General features: G+C 40.1%; 2 protein-coding genes across 3 annotated transcripts; one reads left to right on the forward strand and one right to left on the reverse strand.

Annotated features, from left to right (window-relative positions):
- The first annotated feature begins 1146 nt into the window (after positions 1 to 1146).
- On the forward strand, positions 1147 to 16794 carry cers5 (ceramide synthase 5). 2 transcript variants are annotated; one of them, XM_058054881.1, is made up of 10 exons: positions 1147 to 1446; positions 9539 to 9644; positions 9759 to 9889; positions 10096 to 10153; positions 10307 to 10357; positions 11384 to 11476; positions 12035 to 12163; positions 12379 to 12404; positions 13563 to 13719; positions 15808 to 16794. In XM_058054881.1, the coding sequence occupies exons 1-10, from the start codon at positions 1274 to 1276 to the stop codon at positions 15955 to 15957; spliced, it is 1074 nt and encodes a 357-aa protein (XP_057910864.1). In that variant the 5' UTR covers positions 1147 to 1273; the 3' UTR covers positions 15958 to 16794. The 2 variants fall into 2 exon arrangements, with proteins under 2 accessions (XP_057910864.1, XP_057910863.1); XM_058054880.1 differs by having other exon boundaries at positions 12379 to 12485; positions 15808 to 16791.
- On the reverse strand, positions 16035 to 17587 carry LOC131106109 (cytochrome c oxidase assembly protein COX14 homolog). The gene is made up of 2 exons (XM_058054885.1): positions 17163 to 17587; positions 16035 to 16582 (listed from the first exon to the last, which is right to left on the reverse strand). Exon 2 carries the CDS (start codon positions 16571 to 16573, stop codon positions 16397 to 16399), a length of 177 nt encoding a protein of 58 aa, XP_057910868.1. The 5' UTR covers positions 16574 to 16582; positions 17163 to 17587; the 3' UTR covers positions 16035 to 16396.
- Between the last annotated feature and the right edge of the window lie 46 nt (positions 17588 to 17633).

Genomic DNA, 17633 nt, shown 5'->3' on the forward strand with positions numbered 1-17633 from the left:
TAAAGCTGACACTGACTGCACCAGTGCTTTCAGAGCACGCTTACATGCAGCCTCCTTGTAACCCGACCTGTCAAGGCTTTAGGACTGCCACTCTAATCGTTTCACCTTTACCATTTTCTACACTGTACCATCTGACCTTTTCAACAGTGTAGCCCCCAGAAATGACTGATTGGTGGTTGTCTCTGTATGTTGTGCCATTTTTAAGTACCTCCTCATGAAACATAAAACGGGTGTAAAGGACTGGTTTCATCTTGCCAGTACCCTCTGCATCAGCGGTGGGCAAACTATGGCCTGGTTGATGGTTAAGTAGCTACCCCACCCATTGTGCCAATGGTTGACTGGGTTTGAGAACTTGGCATAGTTTTTGAGTCAACTGTCCAAGATTTCTAATTATAACAAGCTCCAAAGGGGCAAATAGCCATCTATAATTAGACAGACTTTAAGCTGCATCATCTTTCTTCACGGCACGGACAGATAGAGAAACAAATGTCTGCCAGGCTCATAATACATTTCACACAGACATGGGCAATGATTCTAAAGTGTTTAAAACGTCTGTGACAGTTGAGACAACGCATACTTGGGAATGTAGAGTGTGTAAAATATAAACAAGCCTTGACTTGTAAGCCTCAAGACGCCGCTGCTTAGCTGCAATACCAACAGTGACCACTTGGCTGTGCTGTCACCGCATCACTCCACTCTCGTCACCTTAAACACCCCTTTTTGATTACCTCTAACGATGAAAACCTTATAATAATGTTATACTGTGATTGTTAAAACATCAAACATCGAGTCACATTACTATAAAAGGGAAATTGAAGCCTGTTCGTCTCATTCGACTCACTTCCTTAATTCCAGTTCTCATCTTCTGGGCGGACATCTGTCAAGTTCTCTTGTAAACGAAGGGAAAGTATCGGAAGTTTAACTCATTTACCTTCAAAATAAAATAATGAATTCTTCATGATGTGAGTCGAGTCTGCATCCAGGTTATATTCTGCTATTACAGGCATGCAGAGCTGTGTTCCATTGCAAAATAATAGAGTACTATTTGCGCAATTATGTGCAAAATACTCGTTCATTGTGGTGTATTTGGGAAACCCTCAACCGGAAATGTACTTTCTCGTTTCGAAGTCAGTGCGGTAAAATTGAGTGAGCCATGCCATCATCAGCGAGTAGGGCTGGCTGAAGAGGCGCCCCTCAAGTTTCACACATCACTTTTTCCTCCGGGAAACAGGTTTATAATCTTCTCGCCCGGGGACGGAGACGCTGAGGAAACATGGCTGCACTTTCAACCTGGTTTTGGAATGAAAGGTTTTGGCTGCCTCACAACGTAACATGGGCGGACCTAGCCGACCAGGCTCCCGGAGTGGAGTACCCCAAAGCTGGACACTTGTTTGCCGCCTTGCCGTTGGCTTTGGGGATATTCGCCGTGAGGATGCTCTTTGAAAGGTTCGTACTCTGCTTCGCTTCTATTTCCTCCACAGAGAACAGAAATGACTAACGGTGGCCCCAGGAGGAAGGATGGGGACAAGCTAGCTTCAGTTCGTGTTAGCACACGCTCATTAACTTCTCATTACTACTTTTATTCACCACAGTAAATAACCTTTAAAAAATAATATTCCCCCCTAATAAGAGCCTTTAACAGACCAATGAGTAACCGTGTGTGCATTAACTCCATGTTAGGTTAAAATCACATTAAAGTTAGCCATCTGTTGGACCACGCCCCTTTTGCCATTTGAACATCAACATATCAGAACATGAGAAATGTTCTTTTTAATGTTTTGTTTTTTTTTTAAAACACCAGAATTACAATGATTCCCTTCCTAGCTGATATCATACATTTCATGTATCTGGGAGATTTTAAAAGTTCTACATTTCTAATTAAGTACAGTGACTGCAGTCACCTCAAATGACTGGAGTATCAGTATAGAATCCATTATACATCATTAAGATGTGTTATCATCATGTCAGAAATTGATAGTTTGGTATCGACCTGCACCTCGCTACCTCTCTGCCCTTTAGTACTGCAGTACATTGCAAGTGCTGCATGCAATTGAAATACAACACATGACATCATGTGCCGGCACCACAGGAGTGCCTGGCCACTTTCACTACTTGATGCTATGTTGCTAGGTGCTAGCATGCTAGCATTTTAGCAAATTTACTCATACACAGATGGTATTATGCAGGGACGTTATAGGACAGCCATGGCACTTTGGGTACTTGAGGCTCTCTTGCTAGGTGATACCCTAATAACCATTAGCATGTTAGCATTTCAACTAATTTACTCATGTCCAAAGGCAAATACGCACATGGCATGATGTAGGGACACTATGGGACTGCCTTAACACTTTTAGGACTTGGTGCTTTCTTGCTAGATGCTACCATACTAACTGTTTATGCATATCTAAATGAAAATACACACATGGCATGATGTGTGGACACTTTGGAACTGCCTTGGCACTTTCGCCACTTCTATCTTGCTAGGTGTCACCATGCTAACTGTTAGCATTTTGAAAGTTTGGCTATTTTACTTCTGTTTAAAGGCCTACATACACATGGCATGGTGTAGGAATGCTTTGTCAGCACTTTTGGCGGTAGCATGATATCTGTTAGCATGTTAACATTTTAGCTGTATTCCTCACATCTAAAGGCTAATGCAGTCATGGCGTGATGCAGGGATATTGTCGGACCACCCTGATGCTTTCGCTATAGAGTGCCATCTCAGATGCTAGCGTGCTAACAGTTAGCATGTTTGCTTTTTTGCTAAATTCCATTGCTCTGTGGCGTGGCACAGCAGACACCGGGCCCGAAGTTCACAGCACATGTTGCATGTCCATCAAAATTCCCGTGGGAAATTTCTAGTTGTATCATTATTACACTGACATAGCTGGCCAATATCATGTAAGTGTGTGCCCCACCCACCAATTTAAATGATTATCGAATAATCCCTGTATTGTCATTCTAGGGATATTATCAAATTATTGCGATTATGTCCAATTGTGAGTTACTCTGCGTTTCTCATCCCAAAGGAACGTAACGATGTTCAATCCCCTGCTAAAACTTGAATGCTGCAATGCAATGATGACATTATGACAAAGCTTTTCAAACCCTTGGCAACGCAGAGTTTATGAGCTTAACCTTGTTCATGTGACTGTTGCACTGTGCAGAAATGATCTTACATTATTTTATTGTTGGCTCATGTAAAGATAAGGCCAAAATCTTAGCTACTATACTACTTCTGATAGGAGAGGAAGAAAGGAGTGGTATTCAACCAGATTGTTTTATGGGAGATGTTGGCAGGGCGACCTTTGATGCGGATGAGACGAGGTCAGTTTCAAGTTTTATGCTGGATTATAATAACATGCAGTAGTCCTTTGACTCAAGTCGCCTAAATCGTATAATTATGAGCTGTTGGTTTCTATAGCATTTCTAAGCTCTTTAAACATCCTATTAAGCTATTATGTTATATTATGCGATTTACTGTATGTGGCAGTTTTATTATAGTGGAACCCAATTTTTCCCATAAGAAGTAATGGAGATGGCGCGAGATGACAGTATTGCCTAATTTGCATAATTTGATAGGTGGCATGTACATGGAATTGTAATGCAGTGTTTCTCAAATACAACCCCACCCACCCCCCGGGGTCTTAACTGTGTCAGGGGGATCTGAGAGGTTTTCTTTTGATTTCAGTTCCTGGTTTCCGTTTCTAGTTCAGTCTGTACAAGACAGATAAATGAATAAATATGATCACTATCTCTAATATTTCAAATCGGGCAGAGCTACAAAGATTTCCGTCTTTTGGGGGGGTGCATGATCGAAAATAATTGAGAAGCACTGTTGTAATGGAAGCTGTTGGAGAGAGGAACAGTGTTTTGTGAGAGGCAAAATGTGAGTAAAGACATGAAAAGCAGAGCAAATGTGTTTTATAAATAAATACATATTTACTTTTTTTGTGTTACTTCTTGTCGTTTGAAAGAAAATGTCACAAACAAGCCGTCTGAAAAGCGAGACACATGTTTTCAGTCAGTCTCCAAAAGTGTCCAATAAGACCATGAAAAGCTTGCTAGATTTGTCACTAATTGCTTTTTTTTGAAAAAGAATATCTGGAGGCGTGTGAACACTAAATATAGCGATAAAGTCACTGAATTGGCAACATTGATCTCTCCTGCTGCGTCTCTGACAGACCAGGGCCCTCTTCTGTACAAAATGTGTATGGAAATCTGACTAAAAATGTGTGCGTGCCAGAAATCCAAAATGTACACCCAAAATGCCTGGAGGCAGGCTGTGAGTTTTGGAAATCCAATGAAATACACCTTCTGATAGATCTTGAAAGCTGTCTGTGCGGGTTATTGTGTGTAGCTGCTCTATAGGTTAGTACATTCTCATGACAGGTTGGCTTTTATTGGTAACATACTTGGCGTATAATAAATGCCGTGTGCAACTTTTCGGCCCTGTTTTGTGCGTAAGCTTTATAGGTGAGGCCCCAGGTGCGGCTAAGGTGTATTAACAAGCAGATGATGCCGCCACCTGCTGTACGGTGTTATAATGACAAGCCACTATACCTTCACAGACAGTCCGATTATAATGTGTTCACAAGCGAAGTAACACTAAATCTAGCTGGATGTATGGTAAACCATACATTCATTCATTCATTCATTTTATACCGCTTATCCCCACAAGGGTTGCGGGGATGCTGGAGCCTATCCTAGCTGTCTTCGGGCGAGAGGCGGGGTACACCCTGGACTAGTCGCCAGCCAATCACAGGGCGCATATAGACTAACAACCATTCACACTCACCTTCATACCTATGGACAATTTGGATTCGCCAATTAACCTAGCATGTTTTTGGAATGTGGGAGGAAACCGGAGTACCCGGAGAAAACCCACACATGCACGGGGAGAACATGCAAACTCCACACAGAGATGGCTGTGGAATCGAACATAGGTCTCCTAGCTGTGAGGAGCCGTGCAGCCGGACACATAAACAGCAAAATGTATTTATTTTCTAAGGATCACTTTTAACCTAAATCACCTGTTGACAAAATTCCAAAACAGAAAACATTAAATTTATGATTCATGTTGACCTGCCGCTTTATGCATATTTTATGAGCAGCCAGGACAGCAACGTTTGTACTGTTTTCAACATTATATGACCACTACAGTGCTTTGTGTTCCATTTCCTGTTCTATGGTTATCATCACGTTTCACTGGTAACCTTACTATGTGATGGCAGCACATAAAAGCCACATTTACAGCAAAACACTGACGTCTCAAGCGGGTTGCTGAAGTCTTATGTCAGGTTGTGCATGGGCCAATTCCACCTCTGAATATTTGTGTGATGTATTTGTACAACCTTTAGGCCTTTCAAATTCTGAGATTCCACTCTTCTGTTCCACTGTTTCATGATGCTCAGTTCCAGAGGGTCAGAACAGAACATCTCAAAATTCTCCTGAGAAGGGGATTAAAGAGGAGGAAGTGATTCCAGACATGATTTTTACACTAATTAAGGCTAGTCCCTTCTCACCGTGTTCTTCCGACGGCAGTGTTCTTTCCCACGATGCACAATAATTACATCATGTGAAACTCATGAACTCTTTCTTTTGCATTAATGACATTTCCAACCATGTGACCTCTAGTCAGTTTTCGGCGTCAAGCAAGAGACCACATGTGTTTTTCATTCAAATCAAAACATTGTCATGTGTGACATACCGTACTGTTGTGTTGTACTACTCCTTCTTTACCCTTGTCCATGTGACTCCTCTCTCCTCAGCTCCGGTGATGTTATTAGAGAGCGCTTGCACTCTCACTGACTCATTCATTTATTTATCACACCACAGCTCGGGTTCCTGCTCGGCTTGCTCTGTGCACAACTCGTAAAAAGTTTTGAATGTTATTTAGAAATGGCCATAGAGAACAGCACTTTTAGCATTTGGTTCTTGACTGTCAGTCACTGAAGCTTGTGCAATAAAAAATGCAAGTAGGCAACTTTGGGGATGATATACTGTTGAGCAGATCATGAATTATAAATTTGTGAGTAAATTTGCCTTTAGTTGAATTCATTCCCTCCAGTTATTGCCTACTTCCAATTCATGTTCCGTCCTCTTTGCGGTTTAGATAAATAAACACACTTTTTTGTGTGTCTTTGCTGAGACTACTTCTAGTTCTACTAGTTTAGCCTTCCAAACCAAGATTCTTCTTCATAATGTAAGACCTTGCACCCTCCATCTAAAACCAGTTTCTTCTTGCTTTGATCACAATTGTTGCCTTTCTGCTGGTGTAGAAGCATCCAGGCCATCCCTGTAAGCCAAGTCATGGGTTGGAATTCTGTACAAAGCTGTGACATATGCTCAAGATTTACCCCAAAAGCTCTTTTGTGGTCAGTTTTCCCTCGGAAATGGAGGTGGACGCTGCTTGCCAAATATTGATGCTTCACATTAAACATCCTTCTCGCTAATTGAATTGGCCACAAGCTTTGACATTGTCTGCTGCTTCCTTCTGTCTTATTTTGAGATGGCTACGTGTACATTTAGTTTACAAAACTGAATGGGGATTCTTGTCGGTCCACAGTCCTGTTTGCCAAAAAATGTCTGCATTCTCGCACTCACAAGAGGGCTTGGCTTATTGCTCGCTTCAGGGTGGTGCTGTTGATTGCTGATTGTTACAACAACAGCAGTCGTTTAAAGGAGCTCTTTCCTTCTCATTTCAGGGCATTTTAAAATAATTTTTGATCCTTTGGGGGATACTAGAGTAAACATCTTTTAATAAAATACAATGGAACCTTGGTTAGCATCATTAATGTCTGACTTTAACCAGAACCTACTACAACCTAAATAATCCAATGAATTCATTCTGGAAAGCCAAAAATGTTAAAAGAAAACATGTTTTTATAATTTTACAATTATAGTTTTATATGTACAAAACAATTCAGAGTGCATATAAATACTTGATGATGTAAAATGATTAATCACTTTGATAATGTGTCAACCAATGCATGTAGATATATATATATATATATATATATATATATATATATATATATATATATATAAAGAAAAACTGCATCTCAGCATTGTAATATTAGTGAAAAATCATAGTGTTAGTAGGACCTTTCGTCTTTTTTTAATTCAAATTTTAATTCCTGATATTTCAACTTTCTTCTTTAATAATCTTGATACATGTAATATAACGAATTTATTGCCATCATATTTTGACTTTATTTTTAGTTTATTCTTGTAAAATTACAACTTTTTTCCTTGTTAGAATAATTTTTTTTTCTCTTAATATTTTGATTTCATTCTCATAAAATTACAGCTGTGTTTTCCATTACTGCTGTTATAAAAAACATATTATTTCAACTACTATTTCAGCTTGGTTCTTGTCAATTTTCTTCTCGTAATTACAACTTTATCCCCATAATATTATGACTTTATTCATGTAACATTATACAATTATTTCTTGTTTAACTTAAAATAAAATTATATATATATATTTGTAACATTTAAATTTTTCTTTTCTTGAATTACAACTTTCTTTTATTTATGTATATTTAAAAAAAAACTTTTTCAGCTTTCCAACATTACTTGGTCGTGTCGAAGAGTCAGAATAGCAAGCAGTAAGTAACAATTTAACTGTGTTTATTTTGTGTAAGTCACGGAACAAAAGCGTTTTTCTGTGTAGCATTATAGCATGTGCATACAGGGAGCGGGGTTGCTAATTTTAAACACTTGTAGTCCCGCAAAAAACGTGTAATGACCACTTTACACTTTACCGATGCTGTGCCTGAAACTGCAAGACTCTTCCACTATATTTTTACTCTGCTTGCAACTCTTAAGAAGCTCTTAAGAGTTACACAATATAGCGCTGCATACTTTCACTGCTCTTATTCCAAACAATGGCGGAGGAGGACGCGAAATACCCGAGAGGTAAATCTGGTTCCCGGAGACAATAAAGAAGGGAGAAGACGAGAAGTATGAATGCAGTTAGGTCACATCAGGGGCAGGGTGGTGCTTCCCAGGCGGTTTTCTTCTTCTTTTCTTCCCCTCTATGTTGTTGCTTAATACCCAAACAACTACATCAAACCAAAAAGGGAAGCTTTCTGAGAATTACACCTGCTGATTATTTTTTCCTCGTCTTTAGTAAGGCAAAAACCGCAATCTAGTGAGTACATGTCTTGATTGAAAGACATCTTTGGCATGGTGAATAACTAGTACTGATGTTTTGGAATTTGGGAACAGGAATTTCCCTTAAGGCAGTGGTTCTTGATTGGTTTCTTTCATTTTCCCCTGAGGGACTGATTTTTATTTCGAAATACCATTGAGAACCTGTAGTATTTATTTATCTTTACAAACCATTGTATGAGTTGCTGGCACAATCATGAATTATGAATAAAGAAACAGTTATGGGTATTAGTCCACCTCGCTGTAGCGCCCCCTCTACAGGCCCGGTCCAATATTTGAGAAGAACCGCCTTAAAGGGGAAATTGAAACTTGACTTGAAATCAGTACGAAAGACACCAAAGGTGGGGTAAATACCGCAATCACCAATGGGTACTAGATATTTTTAATACAGTAATCCAAGTCCTTAAAGCCAAGCAGTGACTGCCATTGTTGACCTACATTTATCTAATCATGCCGCACATGGAATGCTGGATTTAGTTTTTTGCAGGCTGTCCTCTGATTTGAGTTCCTTCCTGGAGAAACAGCACGTTCATTTACCATATCAGATACCAATGTCAAGCCAAAAACCACAGGAATTTCTTATGTACTTTCTTCTATTGTATTGCTAATCATATATCTTGGTTGTTGTTTTTTCTTTCAGTTCGAGATGTATTATGGTAATAGAACGTTATCGTAAAGCACTTTGCCAAGTGCTCGGAACAAATAGATGACATTCCCAACACGATCCCCAGTGACTTTCAAAGGAATGCTTACCCATTTTTATGGTCACCGTTCCATAGTCCAATTACACTATAAAACCTCTACCTCAGTATGTGTATTCATGCTATTCTGCCTAAAAGAAAATCGTCTATCCTGAGGGGAGTAATCATGATCTCTATAGCAGTTTGCCAGTGCAACACACAATAAAAAAACAATGTTCTCCTTCCTCTTCCTCTGTAGGCCAGAAACAGAAGAATACCTTTTTTTTAGGCATCATTAACGTTGATAATCAACACCTTTTGAAGATCAGATGTTAGCAACAATTAGCTTGACTTGTTAGCGGTTCAAAACGTTGCAATTGGTGCAGGTCCACCTATAAGAATGTCACCCTAAGACAGGTGACATTGCAAATATAGAAAAAAATAATTGATTGCTCAATTAATCGGGGAAAATAGGCTTTAGATTAATTGACTAAAAAAATAATCATTAGTTCCAGCCCTAAATGAACTTATCAATTGTATTAATGCTGGCTGAGCAATTTGCTCCTTACTGCGTTTACAGCGTTGGTTCTCTTGCTAATGTGTTCCTGTGTTTCCTGTCCACTTTCTCATGCACTCCAAATGATTTTTAAAGTTGTTTTTTTTTCTGACCCCTGCCACAGATTTGTTGCCAGTGCCTGTGCCAGGAGCCTTCACATTCATCCAGAGGTTGGACGGAGAGCTCAGCCCAACGCAGTACTGGAGAAAGTGTTTACGTCCATTACAAAGGTGTTTACATGGCTAAGAATATTCCATCTTTTCATGGAATCTCCAGGATGTGAAAAACAGCAAATGCACAAGTTGAGTGTTTCTTCTTGTTCTAATGTGGTCATTTCCCGCCAGAGTCCAGACTCCCGGCATCTGGACGGCCTGTCCAAGCAGCTGGACTGGGAGGTGCGAAAGGTCCAACGCTGGTTCAGACAGCGAAGGAACCAAGATAAACCCAGCATACACACCAAGTTCTGCGAGAGCATGTAGGTCCATGTCTGTTTGCCTTCACCTTTGACCTCACTGCAGGCTTGAAGCATTGCTTACTGCCGTGCATGAGTGCTGCTTTGCTGCCATCTTTGTGTGGATCAAAGGGCATGTCTATGAGATTATTATTATTATTTAGTGAGTTGAAGCATATTTGTGTCCATGTGTGTGAATGTGATTTTTTTTTCTGGATTATCCATTTCAGGTGGAGGTTAACATTTTATTTGTGCATATTTACCTATGGATTCCAGTTTCTCTGGCAGGTGAGCACACCACAGGGCTCAAGCCTATTAGCATTGTAGTAGCCAGGATTAATGTATGTATAATTATTATAAATGATGTATAATTATTACAATATTGTAGGCTTTTGTCTATTTCATTGCAAAAGCAACTAATGCATGATGCTCTTTGTTTAGACCCCTTGGATGTGGGACACGCGGCATTGCTGGTACGGTTATCCTTACCAGGTATGTTGTTGCAGGTGGACGCAGCATTAGGTACACCTGCACATGCAGATTTTTTTGCTTAGCATCTCTGTGTGGAGTTTGCATGTTCTCTACGTGCATGCGTGGGTTTTCTCCGGGAACTCCGGTTTCCTCCCACATTCCAAAAACATGCTAGGTTAATTGGCGACTCCAAATTGTCCATAGGTATGAATGTGAGTGTGAATGGTTGTTTGTCTATATGTGCCCTGTGATTGGCTGGCGACCAGTCCAGGGTTTACGTCGCCTCTCAGCGACAGACAGCTGGGATAGGCTCCAGCACCCCCTTATGAGGATAAGCGGTAGAAAATGAATGAATGAATGAATAATACAGTGGAACCGCCTTAATCGTTTCCATTTGTGTCACCAACCGGTGTAAGTGCATCAAGTCATCAAGTCCTGGTCCACTGTGTTCTTTTTTTATTTTTTTTTAAGTCAACATCGACAGGTAGGTTTTTGTATTAAAAAAATTATGCGCATGTCAGTTACAATTTTTTTGTGTTCCTGGGACGTAACCCTAGCAAACTATTTTGTCAACTTCCTCACAATTGCAGCGTACCACAATATATCTAGTGTTTGTTTACACAGCATTAATACTTGCACACACTTACTTCCTGTTCAGTGCAAACTAAGCTTCAATGTAAAAAGCATGGCAATATTTCCATGGATTCTTGTTTACCACTGGAAAAAAGACATATAACAAAATATATTGGCAGAGTATAAAATATTGTAATGTTAGAGGAATGCTGATGAGGCAGGATGACTGTGCACAAATCAGCCTTTTATTGGCATCTTCAAAACTGCTCTGTACACCTTAAAAAAAGGTTTCATCTATGTCGGCAACCACCTATGTTAGTCAGCCAGAAACATAAGCAGGTTCCTAAGTAACACTCGGCCATACTGTCTTTTATTATTGTGGATATAGTTAGTAGATGTAGTAAAGAGTCACTTTTAAAATGTCCCCTGTCTTCAACTCAATCACTTCAACTGTTTTTGTTTGTGTCACCAAAGGTCATGACCCCTGGACTTTACTGTTACTACACAACAGAGCTGGCCTTTTACTGGTCGCTTGTGTTCTCCCAGTTCACAGACATTAAAAGGAAGGTGAGGTGCAAATACTCAGTCCATTTCGTGTAAATCTTCACTGATGACATCATATTAGAAGGTCACATGGGTTTAGCTTCGGTCAAGGAGCTGGGCGGGGGTGCATAGCACGAGGGCGCCCTCTCTCATGTGACTGCTGGCCCAAATGATGTAAATTCCAGAGTAGCAACGGTGCTGAGAGCTGTTTTGATAAGGTTTGATGGATTTTTGTGTGGAAGCAGTTTTAAAGTTGCAAGTGTATTTTCACAAAGTCCACATTCACTCGAGTTAATTGGCACATGTGGAAGTTATCTCACTTTAATGTGTTTAGTTTCTTGCGTGAAACCAATTTCAAATGAAGTTCCCAGTGCTTACGATAACTTTTTACTTGAGCACAAAGCATGAAGTTTAGACGTTAAACATAAAAGACGACACAAATGACACCTTCCATTCCAGCATCATTGAATCCACCATAACAGAGAATGGATGTTTACATCGTGTATTATTTTCCTCAGGAAAGTGTTGCTGCTGTCCACACTTGTCCCAAGTGTCTTTCTAATTTGTCTTTTTCAACCGTAGGACTTCCTTGCCATGTTTATTCATCACCTGGCGACAGTGGGCTTGATCAGCTTCTCCTACGCCAACAACATGGTGCGGGTGGGCAGCCTTGTGATGTGCGTGCACGATGCCTCCGACTTCCTGCTCGAGGTCGGTGAGAAACGGAAGGCAGCCGCACTCACAGGCCACAACATTAGGTACACCTGCGCTGTCTAATGAGACGGACATTGTTGACTCAGCTCTTAGTGTTGCATCTCATTACATTGTGCAGATGTACCTAATAGTGTTTCATAGTATAGCGTTCCACTGTGTAACATACGTAAGGATCGGAAGCACAATAAAGTTTTATTGTTTGTTTTTTTCAGGCAGCCAAACTGGCCAACTATGCTAGGTATCAGCGGCTGTGTGACCTCCTCTTCATCGTGTTTAGCATTGTGTTCTTCATCACACGGCTTGTCATATATCCGCTATGGTGAGTACGCCTGATGTGAACCGTCTCACTTCTTACGATTTTTTTTGTCTTTTTTGAAATTTTGAAAAAAGGAATGCAGTCGTCCCTCGCCACATTGTGCTTCGAATTTTGCCACTAGTATATTAGTTAATAAATCATACTGTTTTGTACTTGTAGTACAGTCTATGTAAAAATACATATTTAAGCACAATTTACATATTTTCCCCAGCATAAAAATTGCTAAATGAATTAAAATACATTATATTTGTATATTAGTTGATGCTATGCAGTATCGTACATTGGTCAGTAGATGTTAGTAATGCTAGTAGATGCTAGTAATGTTCCTGTAACACAATCATCAGACACGATGGTCAGAACAACAGGCTTTTATTGCAGGTTAGAATGACAGCAATAATAAGACACTAATCATAATAAGGGTCATCATAATAATAACGTCTTACAGCAGACTAGTTGTGGACATTCGAATCAATTTACTTCATCGAATATTGTAAAAAAAAAAGAAAAAATTATAAAATATAATAATATATATATAATAATATAATTATAAATATAATTTTATATATATATATAATTATAAATATAATTTTATATACAGTATATATAATTATATATATAAAATAAAAGTTTAACAGGACTGATTGTTCTGAACTCCTGTTTCTGTAGTTCTCTCCATTTGGCCACCATTGCTTCAAGAGTCAACTAATCCACAACCGCAATTTATAACCATCACTTATTCATTTATCATCATTAAATACCCAGTGAGGTACATTGTGGTGGTCGACATCCATGCATTGGTAGCTGTACTCTGTGCCGTTTGAGAACATCCGGTGATAGCGTGAATGCGTAGACGTGGAAGAGAAGGATGTAACGTGATCAAGCATATTCAGTGTCCTACAGCACGCAGGAGATCTTGTGTTGCTGCTCACAAGAGAAATCCATACCTCTCATTCATGCTTCTTCACGATCCTGTGTCACGACCTTTAAAACCATGACACCATTATCTCCTTAGCAAACTTCCAAGTGGGAATTACAGTAGAACCTGTTAACCTTAGACCGATGTATGTGTATATGTTGTAGGTTGTTGAACTCCACCATGTTTGAAAGCTGGGTCATAGTGGGACCCTTCCCATCGTGGTGGGTCTTCAACTTCTTATTGCTGGTGCTGCAGGTGCTGCACATCATCTGGTCTTACCTCATCGCACGCATCGCTGTCAAGGCCATCCTGAGGGGCAAGGTGGGTCACTGTGATAAAATAACACTTGTTGCATGGATCGAGCTTGCTAAAAAACTAGCTTCCTTTTTGCTTTAAAAACATACATATGTACATACAAGCTCTTTTGTTCCGTGACACGACCAAGTAGCGTTGGAAAGTTTGTCGGCTAGTCCAGCTAAAATGCCGTTGACAGATTAAAATGCATTTATTTTGCTGGTATAGAATCAGGAACTCCAGTACGAGGCATTGCTAGCAAGTAAACAGAGGATCAGAGCTTGGGGAAGGGCTGAGAGTGGACACGACCATATAAGGTCCACCCCTCTGTGACATCACAAAGGGGTGGTTTTACCACGCCTTTTGAAACCGAGCATTTTTAGTCATCCCAAACTTCTTTTAGGGCTCACTTTTAAATAATCAAACCAAATTATCTGAAACTTTGGCATCGTTGAACACGAGAATGTAACATTGTTGCTACATTTAGAGGTCAGAAAAGTGGAAAAGCATAATCAGTCCCCCTTAACACATGCTATTTATTAAAATAAGGTTTTACAAATGTGTGAAACTGACCTCAATAGTGTTTGATCATTTGACTGTTAAGGAGATGAATACAAAGCAGCATTTCTATAAATATGTATTGTTATGAGTTTAGTTTTTTCCCACAAGAATCACCAGCAAGTGGAAGCACCTGTGGTGTCCACTCCCACCTGAAGGTCTGAGTAATCAGCAGGTCTGGGCGGGTATATAAGGACCATTTACGGCTCAGGTTCTTCTTTTTTTTTTTGAGTGTGTGAGAGTCAACACCCTCAGTTGGCTGTCTTGGTATTTAGTGAGAATAAACTGTACTGTGTGGGGTTTCGTGTTTTGACCTTCCACTGGTCCACTAATTTCCACTCTTTTCTTTAACTGTTTTTATTTGTTCTATCATTTTGATAAACTCAGTGGGTGGCAGGAAGAATTAATATTCCCCTGCCACCTTTTAGAACACAAGACCCAGTTTTGATTTACATGCAGTTTAGGTTAGTTTCCCCCTTAGCAACCTTTATTTCACCAGTTTGTGTTCTTCCTTGGAGTGGAAACATAACAGTATGTTTTTAAAAAATGTTTATATCGTTGACATTTTGCAAACAATCTAAGTTATGCAAATTGGGTATGATGTTTGGATAATTGAGTAAATATTTTTTTAAAAAGAGGGAAAAAAACTGTAGATTGTGTACAATGAGTGTATGTATGATGATTCATTCATTCATTCGTTCATTTTCTACCGCTTATCCTCACGAATATTGCGGGGGTGCTGGAGCCTATCCCAGGCGAGAGGCGGGGTACACCCTGTACTGGTTACCAATCAGCCAATCACAGGGCACATATAGGCAAACAACCATTCACACTCACATTCATACCTATGGACAATTTGGAGTCGCCAATTAACCTAGCATGTTTTTGGAATGTGGGAGGAAACCGGAGTACCCGGAGAAAACCCACCCACGCATGCACGGGGAGAATATGTAAATAACACACAGAGATGGCTGAGTGTGGAATCGAACGTAGGTCTCCTAGCTGTGAGGCCTGTGCGCTTAACCACTCGGCTGTTGTACTACTAATTACATGTATTGCTAATATTGTACAGCAACCAGACTCTTCTATGGTTATCATCACATTTTTACACTATAAACAAGAAAGCTCATGAGATTAGCAAACATAGCACGTGACAATGGTTTGAACCTTTTCCACAAGGTTCCAGTGTATGTAGACATCCTGGATTAAGTTTGATTCTGATCTGAATTAGGATTGTTTGGCTTTGGCATATTGTTGCATTCAGGACCACTTAGAACATTACATTACTGTTGTGTGTGTGTGTGTGTGTTTTTTTATTCTGTTCTAGCGGTTTCTAGTTTTGTGTCCATGCTCTCCGTCTTGTCTCTGCAGAAGCAGTTTCGTTCATCTTCTCCTTCTGGAATGATCAGTCTTTGTCCTTTTAAGCCTTCTTCTTCTCTCACTTCTTTCTGCACATTTTACCTTTAATGGCTGTAAGTCTTCCAGGCCTTGACAATGTTTGGTCAATTAAAGGCGCCACCTTGTGTTCACAATTGGTATGACTTCTGTCTCCAAAAGGTGTGCAACGACGTGCGGAGCGACATCGAGAGCAGCTCCGAGGAGGAGTCACCGTCGGCGGATCAAGTGAAGACGACGCGAGGGGAGAACGGCACAAATGGCCACTGCGCCTCTGCCGCCAGGAGTCGACCCCAGAACCACAGCGACTAAGCTAAAAGGCTTAAGTTTTTTATTTTTTTGAACTGATGATGCCGACGGTCCCATGGGCCAAGATGTCTCACTTGGCGACGAGTACGTTCGGACGCTTTGCGATCTTTGCATTTCACACACTCTTGTTTGGAACAAGTTGATGTATTTTAACTCAGTCAGTCTTTTTTCGTGTTACTTTTTTTTTTATTCCTGTTTTTAACTGAGACCACATAGAGATGAAGTAGTCACTGCCTGTACAGGTTTCAGGTACCAACATGTCTTCTCACATCGCTGCCTTCTCCAAATATACATTTTGTTGGTGTAATATGCTGTTCATGTGGTGCAATTACACACATTTTAATATGTTACACACAACTGCATTGCATTCCAAAATGTCCTGCAGGGAATAAAATGAACATCACAAAAAAAGGGGGGGGAGGGGTTACGGGGGTCCAGTCCATTAGTCCTTAATAACTTCCGGATCCTGGTTTTCAGCGGCCAGCTGGAGCTGCTTCTGCTTCTGCATGAAGCGGTAACCCCTCAAGGCGCACAGGTAGCCCCCGTAGATGGTTAGCAGCATCATGGAGCCCGAAAAGGCCCGATAGCCAATGTCTGCTAGGCGCTTTGCTGTTACCATGACGACGACCTTTAAAAGGGAAACCCGGTAAAATAGTTCAGTTCTTGTCTAAGTTTTACACAATAATTACACAATAATAGTATCAATATAATATGACATCCCTAGTGACAAACCGCATTTTTTTATATTTTACAGTTGTACACGTTTTCTTTAACTTCCGGGTGTGAGACCGGATGTGGTTACGTCAAACAGACAAACTATTACTATTAACTATTGCTATTAAGTGCAACGAATAATGTCATAGTCCTCGTTTATACACCTAATCTGAAAAGGAAATAAAGTTTCGTTGTGAATAATCATGTGAATAAGGAAATGTGCTTGTTTAAATAAACGTGTTTATTGTTTCCCAGATGGTAAAAGCATAAACGGACCAAGGTCAACACATCAGACACTTATTTTAACATAATGCACCACGTTTATCTTATACAGTTTAGGCTAGGTTGCGTTCATTTAATAGTACTTTCGCCTCCTGAAAAGACTACCTCAAATTGATTTCCAAGCCAAACGAGTTACATTCAATCCAAACATTTGAGGTGACGTGTCAAAAGTCACCGTACAAAGACGATCCCAACCGATTAAAATCACTTACCTGTTTTAATCCCAAATAAAAAGTCAGCGTTCGCTTTGTGGAAGCTCAATGTCAGCGGCTACTATCACAATTAGCGGAGATGCTAACATTTGCTTTCGTAAGGTACGGAAGCCGAGGAGATACAGTATTTTTCCCTGTCGCTGCAATTAACAGCGACACCTAGTGGTCACAAGCTCCATTGACAACTACATTGGAGCACTTTTATTCACTCAGTGAATTCATATAATAAATTATAATAGGTATAAATGACGCTGTGATTATGTTGATGGCTAAGGTGTAAGGTTGTGTTAAAATGTGGTAGCTTGTAATAATGTGGAAGCTTTCCGTGTTGCACACACAACCAGTTTTAAAACTACGAGTACTACTACATGGATGCATGTGATATTTGTTTCATTGCCTAAATAACTAGCCGAAAAACGTTAACGTTAGTTAGCCTATGTGTTGGAGTGGGGCACGAAAAAATAAAGGCTT

The sequence above is a fragment of the Doryrhamphus excisus genome, chromosome 18 (genome assembly GCF_030265055.1).
Source record: "Doryrhamphus excisus isolate RoL2022-K1 chromosome 18, RoL_Dexc_1.0, whole genome shotgun sequence".
Taxonomy (NCBI): domain Eukaryota; kingdom Metazoa; phylum Chordata; class Actinopteri; order Syngnathiformes; family Syngnathidae; genus Doryrhamphus; species Doryrhamphus excisus.

What these genes read in the sequence shown, in the direction of transcription:
- cers5 (XM_058054880.1), top strand. Translation starts at nt 1,274, where the DNA reads ATGGCTGCACTTTCAACCTGGTTTTGGAATGAAAGGTTTTGGCTGCCT. An exon ending in TCACAGACATTAAAAGGAAG is followed by an intron (nt 11,477 to 12,034) that starts GTGAGGTGCAAA and finishes TTTCAACCGTAG; the next exon opens with GACTTCCTTGCCATGTTTAT. An exon ending in CCTCCGACTTCCTGCTCGAG is followed by an intron (nt 12,164 to 12,378) that starts GTCGGTGAGAAA and finishes TGTTTTTTTCAG; the next exon opens with GCAGCCAAACTGGCCAACTA.
- LOC131106109 (XM_058054885.1), bottom strand. Translation starts at nt 16,573, where the DNA reads ATGGTAACAGCAAAGCGCCTAGCAGACATTGGCTATCGGGCCTTTTCG.